We start from the raw sequence: 12544 nt of genomic DNA, 5'->3' as shown, positions 1-12544 counted from the left end.
GTTCACATATTTAAGGATGCCGACTATTCATTCCCATCCGGCAAGTAAAAGTGTATTAACTAATTCGGTACACCGATTTACAAAAATTCAAACTTCGAGAAGTGTCTTAGCCGTAATTTTTACATAATTAATTGAAATATTTTGTTTGACCAAATCTAATAACTTTAGTATAAATTCATTAATTTTCTTAACAAATTCATTATATACATTAAAAATATTAATGTTGAATTGAGCAACATAAAAACTTGACCGAAATTCTTAATTTTGTCATACTTATGCTTCTAATCATGAATCACTATAAATAAAGTGCCCCCCCCCTCCCCCCCACTCTCCACACATAAAATCTCAAAAGCTCTTTTTTTTTAGAGCTTCAATAGTTGCAAGAAAGATCTTTACTTCACTTGAGTATGTATATATACCCAATAAAGTTATTTATTTTATTTTTTTTCCTCCATTTAGATACATTTATTATGTCTATATACCTAACAAAATCATTTCTAATGTTTTTTGACTCGAATTACAGGAGATTAGTAACAATACACTTTTGCTTTTAATTTTTTTTGACTATTTTCTCATTCACTTTTATAATTTTTTTAATTATTTAAGGATTTGGAAAGTTGAGGATGCTAGCCATTCATTCCAATCCATCAATTACAAGGGTATTCACTAATTCGGGTATTGCATTTAAAAAAATTCAAGTTTCTAGAAATTTCTTAGCCATAATTGTCATACAATTAATTCAAATATTTTGTTTGACCGAATCTAATAAATTTATTATAAAATCTTTAATTTTCCTAACACATTTATTAAAATAGTAAAAAAAAAGAGTAAATGTCGCGTTGAGGAACTTTATATGTTGATCAAAGTTCTTAATTTTTTTCATGCTAACGCTTCAAATCTTGTGATGAGAATATAAGATCAATTAATATTTTCTGTTAGTAACAATCTCTAAGTAACAATTTCTGTTTCTTTCTATTTCCAATAGTTAATTAATTAGAGTAAAGTTAGTTGGCAAGGTTGTTAGTTTTATATATAGGTTCATATTGTAATCTTCTTCATTTACTTCACATTCAATACAATATACAGTTTTCCTCTCTCAATTCAGTTACAACTCTAGTTAAAGGTCATCAATGGTGTAAAGGAATGAATTTCATCAATGGTGATAATCTTTAAATGGTATCAGAGCATTGGTTAATGTATCGTAGTTGTTCTTGCTTCGAAATCGATTCGTAAGCTTCTTCTCCTCCTGTGTTGTTTTCAATCGATTCGATTAACTGATTGAGAGATTGTGTTGTGAATTCTCTGTTTCTGCCATTTTCCTTTTTCTTCTTGTTTCTTTCTTGATTGAGAAAACACATTTCGTAGTTGGAGATTAGCAAGTTTCTAGTTGTTTTCGTGTTAGATTTTCTCATAAATATTCGAACACAATGACTGGTACTCAAGTTGGAGGTGATTCTGCTTCTAGTTCAACTACATCTTGATTGGATTTCACCAGTCCTTTTTACCTGCATCCCTCAGAAAAGGCAGAATCATGCCTGTTACTTGGACTTTTAGATGGTACTGGTATAGATCTTGGCGAAGAGCAGTTCTCTGAGCATTGTCAGTTAAAAGCAAAACAGGTTTTATTAATGTAGCAATTGTGAAACCTGTTTCTACTGATCCTAATTTAATGCAATGGGAGAGATGTGATGCTATGGTCACATCTTCGATCTTAAATTCCTTGTCTCAAGAATTGCGTGATAGCCTGCAATATGTGAATAATGCCAATGAGTTATGGGCAGAGTTAGAGGAAAGATACGATCAAACCAATGGGTGTAAATTGTATCAATTACAGAAGGAGAATAATGAACTTGTTCAAGGTACTTTAGACATCACTAAGTATTACACAACAATGAAAAAGTTGTGGGAGGAAATGAGCACAGTTGATATCAACTCTCAGTGCACATGTGCGTGCTGTTGTTGGGGTAAAACAAAGTTACAGAAAGCTTAACAAGATAGAAGGTTGATACATTTTTTAATGGGGTTAAATGTAATGTATACGACTATTATAGGTAGCATTCTTATGATGAGCACTCTTCCTAGCAAGGCTCAAGCCTTTGCCATTCTATGCCAAAAAGAAAAGCAGAGAGGAGTGAAGCCTCATAATCATACAACCTTGGATTCTACTTCTCTCAATGCTTATGGACAATATAATAATAATGTAGGTTACAAGGGATTCAGAACAAATTATAGTTTATCTAACGGAGCTGGAACTAGTTCTGGTAATACAAGCAATAATAATGTGTCTAGAGGGAATTCAAGTATCAACAGGTCTTTTTTAGTCTGTGACTATTGCAAGAAATCAGGACACACGAGCGATAGATATTATAAACTTCATGGATATCCATCCAATCTAAAGTTTCAAAAGGGAAAAGGAACAAGTTCTGCAACATATATGTGTGCTTCTGATATGAATACACAACAATCTGAGGAAGAGTCTGAAATGGGAAAGTAGATGCCACTTAACCTGTCCAAAGATCAGTATGAACAACAACTCAACATCATGGGAACTATACAAGCTGGAAATGGAGGTTTTAATTTTGATAATTCAAATAGCATGCTAAATGGGGCTGTGAACTTGGCAGGTATACATGCTTGTTATTCCTCAATCAATGATATAGGTGATGTTTCTTGAAAATGTGTTATGCTGACTGCTGGCTCTTGGATAATAGATTTAGGAGCATCACATCATATGACCTATGATAAAACCTATCTCACAAACATTAAAACACTCCCATATTCTTTCTTAATATCACTCCCAAATGGTTACAAGGTTGAAGTGACTCAAGTTGGTGATGCTTGTTTAAATCTAGTTTTAACTCTAAGTAAAGTGTTATTTGTGCCTAGCTTCAAGTTTAATCTCATTTCTGTTCATTTTTTGGCATTACAAATTAATGGAGTAATCAGTTTTGATAAATTTTCTTGTTTGTTGGAGGGACCTTTTCTGAAGAGCCCTCTGGAACTTGTTAAAGCCAAGAATGGTCTGTATTTCTTGTGTCAAAAATGTCACGAGTGCTGCAAGTCTGCTGAGGAAAACTCACCTCATTCTAATTGTCGTCTTGTCTAAAAATTTCACATTGCATCTTCTGTAAGACAATCTCCAATTTCTACTACAAATAAAGCAGATTGTAAGACTATTCCTTCTTCTTATTCTAATGATAAATGTCTTTCATTTGCTGATGTCTCTAGTCACACTTATAGTGATGAACTCTTGTGGGATGCTAGATTAGGCCATGTACCCTTTGTAAAGATGAGGAATATTTTCTCCTAAACAACCTTTTACATGCAATATATTCCCTATGGTTAGGCAAACTAGAATTCTTTTTCCAGAAAGCACATCTACAACTACCACAATCTTTGAATTACTCTATGTTTATTTATGGGGCCATATCATATTCCTACTCATGATGGTTACCATTATTTTCTTACTATGGTGGATGACTACAGTAGGTCCACTTTGACCGAGTTACTAAGGTGCAAAAGTAATGCTCTTCAAGCCATAAAAGCCCTTTGTATCTCTCATAGACAACCAATTTCAAACTAGGTTGAAATCCATAAGATCACACAATGGTTTAGAATTTACCTCATCAGAAGCTGTATATTTTTTTCAAACCAAAGGCATTATACACCAAAGGACCTGTCCATATACACCTCAACAAAATGGAATGGTAGAGAGGAAACATAAATACTTGCTTGAAACAGCAAGAGCACTCTTATTTCAATCAAAATTACCCATGAGATACTGGGGTGAGTGTGTATTAACTGCCACATATATAATAAACATATTTCCTACTAAAATTCTTTAGAGCAAATCTCCATATGAGATATTATACCATAAACAACCTACATATTCTCATCTTAAGAGTTTTGGTTTTCATTGTTTTCCAACTGTCTTAAAAACTAACAAGGATAAACTTGAACCAAGAACCACTCTCCATGTTTTTGTTGGCTACCCATTCAATACAAAAGGCTACAAATTCCTTAATCTAGCTACAAAGAAAGTTCACATATCTAGAGATGTTATTTTCCATGAGAAAATTTTTCCTTTTTTTCTTGCTCCTGATGACTCTAGTTTCAGTTCTATTTTACAAATGCTCACTCATTCTGTTAATATGCCTTGTATGCCTGGAAAAATAAACATTTTTGTTGTTGATGAAATGCTGGACAATCTTACACCACATGAAGTCACTGACAATCAAGTAACCAATATTACTTACATATATGAAACAACATCTGTTGATATACATGATTCTACACCACAAGAACCACAAAAACTTAGAAGAACTTCCAGAACAATAAATACTCCTAGTTATATAAAGGATTACCTAAGTTACATTCCCTCAATGCTTTTGTGTCTCACAATAAACTTGTATGTTTCAATAGTCTTTGTTCTGATAGCCAACAGCTAGTCACAACCATTTCACATGAATGTGAACCTAATTCTTTTGAAGAGGCAATATTGCACCCTGCTTGGCAGCAAGCCATGACACATGAGTTTGAAGCTTTTTATGCTAATGATACTTGGGAAATGGTCATGTTACCTGATGGAAAAAAGGCTATTGGTTGTAAATGAGTATACAAAATAAAGCATAAAGCTGATGGAAGTATAGAGAGATTCAAGGTTAGGCTGGTAATAAAAGGTTATACACAACAAGCTGGAGTAGATTACTCTGAAACATTTTCACCTGTGGTGAAAATGACTACTGCTAGAACACTGATTTCGTTAGCTGTTAAGAAAGGTTGGAATTTCTATCAACTAGATGTGAATAATGCATTTTTACATGGTGATTTACATGAGGAAGTTTACATGGTACCTCCAGAAGTTCTTACAACGGGTTGTGATAACATGGTGTGCAAATTAAAGAAATCCTTGTATGTCCTGAAGCAGGCATGTAGGCAATGGTATGAGAAGCTAGCAAACAGTTTGTGTTCAAGCGGGTATCAACATTCAGATAGTGACTATTCTTTGTTTTACAAAAAGAATGGGAGTTCTTTGGTATTTGTTGCTATATAGGTGGATGGTATAATCATGACAGGTAATGATGTTGCTGAAATCAATTCTTTAAAGTGTTTCCTGCATAACCAATTCAGAATAAAAGACTTGGGTAAACTACACTATTTCTTAGGCCTAGAAATATTGTACAGACATGATGGTGTTCTTATCTCTCAGAGGAAATTCACTTCTGATCTTCTGAAGGATTTTGATGTGTTTAGTTACAAAACTACTTCATCGCCACTTGATTGCACTAAAATTTAAAAGCCACAGATGGTAAACTCTTAACTGATCCTACTCAATATAGGAAGTTAATTGGCAAGCTCAATTTTCTAACTAATACTAGAATGGACATATCCTATAGTGTCCAACATTTGAGTGAGTTCATGCAATCACCCAGGGAAACACCTTTGAAAGCAGCCTACCATGTACTCACATACTTGAAAAAGGATCCAACCATGGGTATTTTTATTTCAAACAAGGCTGATCTTACTGTCAGTGCTTACTGTGACTCTGATTGGGCTGCTTGTCTTGAATCAAGGAGGTCTGTTAGTGGTTACCTAGTAGTTATGGGAGACAGTCCTATCAGCTGGAAATCTAAGAAGCAGGCAACAATATCATTATCATTTTCTGATGCTGAATATAGGGAAATAAGACAAGTTGTAGGAGAGCTAGTGTGGCTTGAAAGGTTGCTAAGTGAATTGGATGTAAAATGGCCGTGCCTATACATGTTCTTTGTTACAGTCAAGCAACAGTTCACATTGCCAAGAATCCAGTTTTTCATGAACGGACAAAATATATTGAAATTGATTGCCATTTGTAAGAAATAAACTTCATCAAGGTTTAATCACACTCCATCATATATCCACTAATTCACAATTGGCAGACATCTTCATCAAAGTTTTGACTGGGGTTAAACACACTTCTCTATTACACATGTTGTCTGTAATGACATCACCTCCAAGTTGAGGGGGGTGATGAGAATATAAGATCAATTAATAGTTTCTGTTAGTATCAAGCTGTTAGTAACAATTTCTATTTCTTTCTATTTCCAATAGTTAGTTAATAAGAGTAAATTTAGTTAGCAAGGTTGTTAGTTTTATATATAGGTTCATATTGTAATCTTCTTCACTTGATTCAAATTCAATACAATATACATTTTTCCTCTCTCAATTCAGTTAAAACTCTAATTGAAGGTCATCAATGGTGTCAAGGAATGAAGTTCATCAATTGTCATAATCTTTTCATCCTGAATCACAATAACAAAAGTCGTCCCCCTTAACTCTCCGCACATAAAATCTCAAAAACTCTTGTTTTGAGCTTAAATAGTATCAAGAAAGAACTTTACTTAACTTGAGTATATCTATATACCCAACAAAGTCATTTCTTAAATTTTTTTTCCTTCTTTTAGATGAATTTATTATGTCTATATACCTAACAAAATCATTTATACTTCTTGTTGACTTGAACTACATTCAATTAAAAAGAATACAATATTTCCTTGTTTTGACGATTTTGTCGTCCATTCATTCCCATCTAGATAGTAAAAGGGTATTCACTAATTCAGAAACTCCAATTTAAAAAATTCGAACTACGATAAGTTTCTTAGTTATAACTTTCATATAATTAATATTTTGTTTGACCGAATCTAAAAACGTAAGTCTAAATTCATTAATTTTGTTAACGCATTCATTATTTATATAAAAAAAATTAAAGTTGAATTGAGCAACATAAAAAGTTGACCCAAATTCTTATTTTTTTTTCATAATTACGATTCAAATACTGAATAACTATAAATAAAAATTTTACCCCTTTCACTCTCCACAAATAAAATCTCAAAAAAATATTCTTTTGAAAGTTTCAATAGTAGCAAGAAAGAGTTTTACTTCACTTGAGTATATCTCTAACAAATAATTTCTTTTTGCACTGTAAGGTTCATTTATATGGCTATATTCCTAACAAATTCATTTAAACTGTTTGTTGACTCGAATTATAGTAAATTAAAAACGACACACTTTTTCCTTTTTTGACGATTTTGTTGTTTACTTTCATAATTATGTTTTTATTTTAGGATTCGGAAAGTTGAGGATATCGGCAATTCATTCCAATCCAGCGAGTAAAAGGGTATTCACTAATTCGGGTATTGCAATTTTAAAAATTCAAACTTCAAGAAATTTCATTGCCATAACTTTCATTTAATTAATTTAAATATTTTGTTTAACCCAATCTAATAACTTTATTCTAAATTCTTTAATTTTCTTAACAAATATATTAAATAGTTTAAAAAAATATTTTTGTTGAATTGAGCAACATGAATTGTTGATCCAAATTCTTAATTTTTTCATACTTACGCTTCAAATTCCGAATCACTATAAATAAGTTTGTCCCCCTTTCAATCTCCACACACAAATCTCAAAAGCTCTTTGTTTTGAGAGCTTCAATAGTAGCAAAAAGGACCTTTAATTCACTTGAGTATGTCTATAATCCCAACAACGTCATTTCTTTCATTTCATTTCCTCCTTTCAGATGCATTTATTGTCTTTATACCTAACAAAGTCACTAAAACTACTTGTTGACTCGAAATATATTCAATTTAATATAATACACTTTTGCATGTTTTTGACGATCTTATCGTTCACTTTCTTAATTATCTTTTTATTTTAAGATTCGGAGATTAGAGGATTCCAACCATAAATTCCTATCCGTCAAGTAAAAATGTATTAACTAATTCAGGTACTCAGATTTCAAAAAATTTGAACTTCGAGAAGTAGACGTAATTTTCTCGTAATTAATATAAATATTTTGTTTTACCAAAACAATTAAATTTAATCTAAATTCATTAATTTTTATAACACATTCATTGTACATTTTAAAAAATATTAATGTTGAATTGAACATCATAAAAAGTTGACCTAAATTCTTAAATTTGACATACTTACGCTTCTAATCCCTAATTATTAAAAATAAAATCGTCCCACTTTCACTCTCCACACATAAAATCTCAAAAGATCTTTTTTTTAAGAGCTTTAATAGTAGCAACAAAGAGCTTTACTTCACTTGAGTATGTATATATACTGAACAAAGTCATTTCTTTTATTTCTTTTCCTCCTTTTAGATACATTTATTTTGTCTATATACCTAACGAAGTCATTTGATAATGCTTGTTGACTCGAATTATATTCAATTAATAACAATATACTTTTTTTTTTGAAGATTTTCTTGTTCGCTCGGGTATTCCAATTAAAAAAAATTCAAACTTCTAGAAATTTCTAGCCATAACTTTCATGTAATTAATCAAATATTTTGTTTGACCGAATGTAATAACTTTATTCTAAGTTCTTTAAATTTCTTAACACATTTATTAAATATTGAAAAATATATGAATATTGCATTGAGGAACATAAAATGTTCACCCAAATTTTTCATTTTTTCATACTAACGCTTCAAATCCTGAATCATAATAACTAAAGTCATCCCTGTTTCACTCTCCGCGCATAAAATGTAACACCACGTATCTAGAACAGACCGGAAATAAGCTTTTTAGAAATCTGCAAGTTCAATCGACGGTTACCATTGACGGACCGTAGCCTGACCCATTGCCCGTACTGCGCATCCGTCGTTTGTTAATTAAACTTTCCCATAACACAACATAGATATTTTAAATGAGTGTCAAAAGACGGAGGACCTACGGTCTGTAAGTCAGACTACGGTCAAAGTTTGTGTCCTTCGATCAAGACCCCATTTACCCGCTCTTTCACAAGAACCACGATTGACCAGTACGGTCCGTAGATGGTCCCTACAGATCATAGATATGACCGCATGTCAAAATTAGCAAACATTTATAGTGAAAATTTAGTTGGGTCAACATCAAATGATCATAACTCTTAGCACAAAATGAATTTGGTGTCCCATGACCTATGATATGATTAAAATTGAATAAGCTTTCCATACCCACCGAGTTTTCTAAAATCATACCTCCGAGTTAAAAGTTATGCCCATTTTATTAAAGGTCTGTCGAACAGACCCAACCTACGGACCCAAACGAAGGCCCGTCAGTCCAGGTCAATATTTGGTCCAACAACAATTAACTCAGGGGTCTTTTGGTCTTTTCCCACCTCATTTAACCCTGAGATACGTCTTTTTTAGCCTAAATTGTTATATTTTAGTCAACTTAACCCAAGAAACATAACTAAAACTTACCTAAGTCAAAATCATAAATCAAAACATAGAAAATTAGAATCAAGAAAGGAAAACAAGGTCACGAACCCAAGTTAAAGAGCACAGAAAGGTTCCAGCAATTCCAGCCCCAAAATAAAAATATTTCTCCATAGATTTCATCACCAGGTATGTGGGATTTAACTAGTGGGTTCCTGTAACCCATTGGGTCCCTATTTTTTTGTCAGATTCTTGATTCCATATCATGATTAGACTTAGAGTTTCTAGAACTTTAACAAAACTTCATGAATTTATTAGTTATATATTCCAAATCAGATTATTATGTTATTACATTGATTGTTGCATGAATATCAAACTTCTAGCTATGTATTTCTTTAGTTCTTGAATTACACATGCTAGGTCAGATTTTTCAATTACTTCAGATATACATGCCTCAGTTATAAAAGCATAATTACCAGATTAATTGTTGCATTATCAGTTTGCATGTTCAGTTTTGAGCTATCCAGTATTTACAGAAACTCATTGATAATTAGTTAGTTGCAAAATTCATTGGGAGTAGCGTAATACCGAGATGAAAAAGGGTTAATCGTACCAAATTAGTCCCTAAACTACTAGACAAGTAGTTTATAAGTCCCCTTTGTTGGCAAACAGATTAATGATCACGCCAGCATGCGTTTATACCTCTGGCAGGGTATATTGTGTCCTCTTAATGGGGCGTATACATCGGACTCCAAATCTAGCTCATATGGTTTTATTGTCGGTTATTATTAGCTCCTACAGATCAATCAGACTCTAATGCATTGACTATATTTACAGTTAAGTTATCATTCAGTCTCAACATGTTATAAATTTTTTCATCGAATCCAGTTAGCTAAGAATTCAGTATATCATGTTATGATTATTATACCTACTTTTGTGCTTGTTTAGTTATGTTGTATTTCATCTTCACTATATTCTACATGCTCAATACCTTCAAGTGCTGATGCATATGTGTGCTACATCTTCTCGTGATGTAGAATGAGGTTGCTTAGGTCGATTTTCGATCTATAGTTTAGTAGATTCAGGGGTGAGTCCTCATAATCCGAGGACAAAAGTCATGAGTTTCTTTTCAGTATTTAGTCTTTTAGTTTCAGTTTTTGCTTGGATTAGCTAGGGTTTGTCCTAGTATTTGTAGTCAGTTAGAGACTTATTTCGGACATAGTTAGTTTCAGCTGAGTATTGAGTTAATATTTTCATTGTATTAAACTCATTATTTTTAAATATCTCAGTTAAAGAATATGGGTATTCCCCATCTTTTCAGTTTAAATAATTATTTAGCTTCCGCATTCAGTTATTATTTTTAGTGTGCTCATGATCATGCCAGCAGGGTTAACTTGGGATCATTTGTGGTCTTAGGTTTCATGTTCTTGTCTCGGGTGTAGCTCGGGGCGTGACAAAACTTTGTATCAGAGCACTAGGTTTAAGAGTCCTAGGATGTCTGAAAGCCGCACTAAGTAGATTCCCTTTCATGGGTGTGAAGTGAATCACATCTAATGAGAGGGACGCTACAAAGTGTTTTAGGAAAACTTCAATTTCTTGTTACTCTTATCATGCATAAGGTATGATCTTATCCCACTCTAAATTGACGTTATATGTTCGAGATCATGCCTCCTTGATGATCTAACGCTAGGAATATGAATTCCCGAAATGCAAATGCAGCTCCTCGGTCCAGATAAGGAAGTCTCCGATGTTGAGTTTAAAAATGCTATACATATGTTAGCTCACATTATGACAAACCAGAACAATTGAGTTTATGCTCCTGTGAATGTTATGGTTGATGAGAAGCACTAAGGGTCCGTGAATTTTTTAGGATGAATCTTTTCGAGTACTTAGGGTCACAAACAAATGAGGATCCTCAGAATTTCTTAGATGAGATAAAGAAGCTCTTTGAGGTAATGCAAGTCACTAGGAATGAGCGGGTTGAGTTGCCATCATACCATTTGAAGGATGTTTCTCATATTTGGTCTCAATGGATGGAAAATAGGGGCACGAATGAAAATCCTATTACTTGGGATTGTTTTAGTGAGACATTTTCCCAATAGAGTTGAGAGAATCAAAGGCTCAGGAATTCATGAACTTGAGGTAGGGGAAACATGACGGTGCAAGGGTATGGGCTGAAGTTTAACCAACTCTCCAGGTATGCTCTTTACATGGTTGCTGAGTCTAGGGCTCAGATGAATAAGTTTTTGTAAGGAGTGTTAGATCTGGTGAAAAATGAGGGCATAAGTTATATGTTACTGGAAGATATGAACATCTCTAAGCTTACGACTCATGTTTAGTAGGTTGAGGGTGATAAGCTTAGGTAACAGACCAAGGATAATAAGAAGGCTAGGACTAGGAACTATGACTACACTTAGCAAAAATCGGGTGGTGGGAATCGCTCGTAGAGTCAGTAGAAGATTTCATCTCCATCCCCGTTGTCAGCTAGTGTTCCATCCTCCAAGAACAGGTACGAATAGAAGGTTAGCGCACCGGGATCTATGTCTCAAGGAAGTGTTTCACGCACCAAGACTTACCCCAATTGCCCTAAGTGTTGTAAGAACAATCTGGACGGGTATCTCGCAGGAAATGAAGGATGTTTTGGGTGCGGTTATTGTGGTCACAGGTTGAGGGATTGTCCTTCTAGATAGGGTCAAAGAGATGTTAATGTTAGAGCTCAGTTTAAAACTTCATCAGAACTAGCAAGTCGCCCGACGAAGAAGGGTAACTCATTTGGTACAGGTGGCAGTCAGCGCTAGAACATGTTGTATGCTCTTCAGGCTCGCCAAGGTCAGGAAGGTTCTCCTGAGTAGTAAATGGTACGTTATGAGTCTTTGACATTGATGTTTATCCATTGTTAGATCCAGGGGCTACTCTTTCTTTTGTAAATCCTTACATAGCAGTCCGATTCATTGTCAGTCCAAAAATTCTCTAAGAACGTTTCTCTGTATCTACTCTAGTCGGAGACCCAGTTATAGCTAGACATATCCGTCATAATATCTCTTAAACTCACCTCAACAGATCTTGTAGAGTTATAAATGGTTGACTTTGATGTATGAATGAATTGGTTACATTCCTGTTATGCCCTAGTCGATTGTAGATTTAGGATTGTTTGTTTTCAGTTTCCAGATCTACCAATCTTAGAATGGAAGGATAATAGTTTAGGCCTATAGGTCAATTCATTTCTTACCTTAAGGCTATAAACATGATCTCTAAGGGTTATCTCTATAATCTAGTTAAGCTTAAGGATTCTAGATCTGAAACCCCAACTCTTGAGTCAATTCCAGTAGTTTATGAGTTTCCAAAAATATTTCCAAA

At 33.6% G+C, this 12544-nt stretch overlaps 1 protein-coding gene across 1 annotated transcript; it reads left to right on the top strand.

The window, feature by feature from the left end:
• Positions 1 to 1427: 1427 nt before the first annotated feature.
• Positions 1428 to 2494, top strand: LOC104644943 (uncharacterized). The gene is made up of 3 exons (XM_010315816.1): positions 1428 to 1449; positions 1620 to 1946; positions 2052 to 2494. Exons 1-3 carry the CDS (start codon positions 1428 to 1430, stop codon positions 2492 to 2494), a joined length of 792 nt encoding a protein of 263 aa, XP_010314118.1.
• The last annotated feature ends 10050 nt before the right edge of the window (positions 2495 to 12544 follow it).

The sequence above is a fragment of the Solanum lycopersicum genome, chromosome 12 (assembly GCF_036512215.1).
Source record: "Solanum lycopersicum chromosome 12, SLM_r2.1".
NCBI classification, from domain to species: Eukaryota; Viridiplantae; Streptophyta; class Magnoliopsida; order Solanales; family Solanaceae; genus Solanum; species Solanum lycopersicum.
The sequence above is the reverse complement of the archived record's forward strand: the minus strand, read 5'-3'. Positions and strand labels throughout refer to the sequence as shown.

Excerpts from the sequence above, each read along its gene's own strand:
- LOC104644943 (XM_010315816.1), top strand. The coding sequence starts at position 1,428 with ATGACTGGTACTCAAGTTGGAG. Across the intron at positions 1,450-1,619 it reads GACTGGTACTCAAGTTGGAG|GTTTTATTAATGTAGCAATT; the intron begins GTGATTCTGCTT and ends AAAGCAAAACAG. Across the intron at positions 1,947-2,051 it reads TATCAACTCTCAGTGCACAT|GTAGCATTCTTATGATGAGC; the intron begins GTGCGTGCTGTT and ends CGACTATTATAG.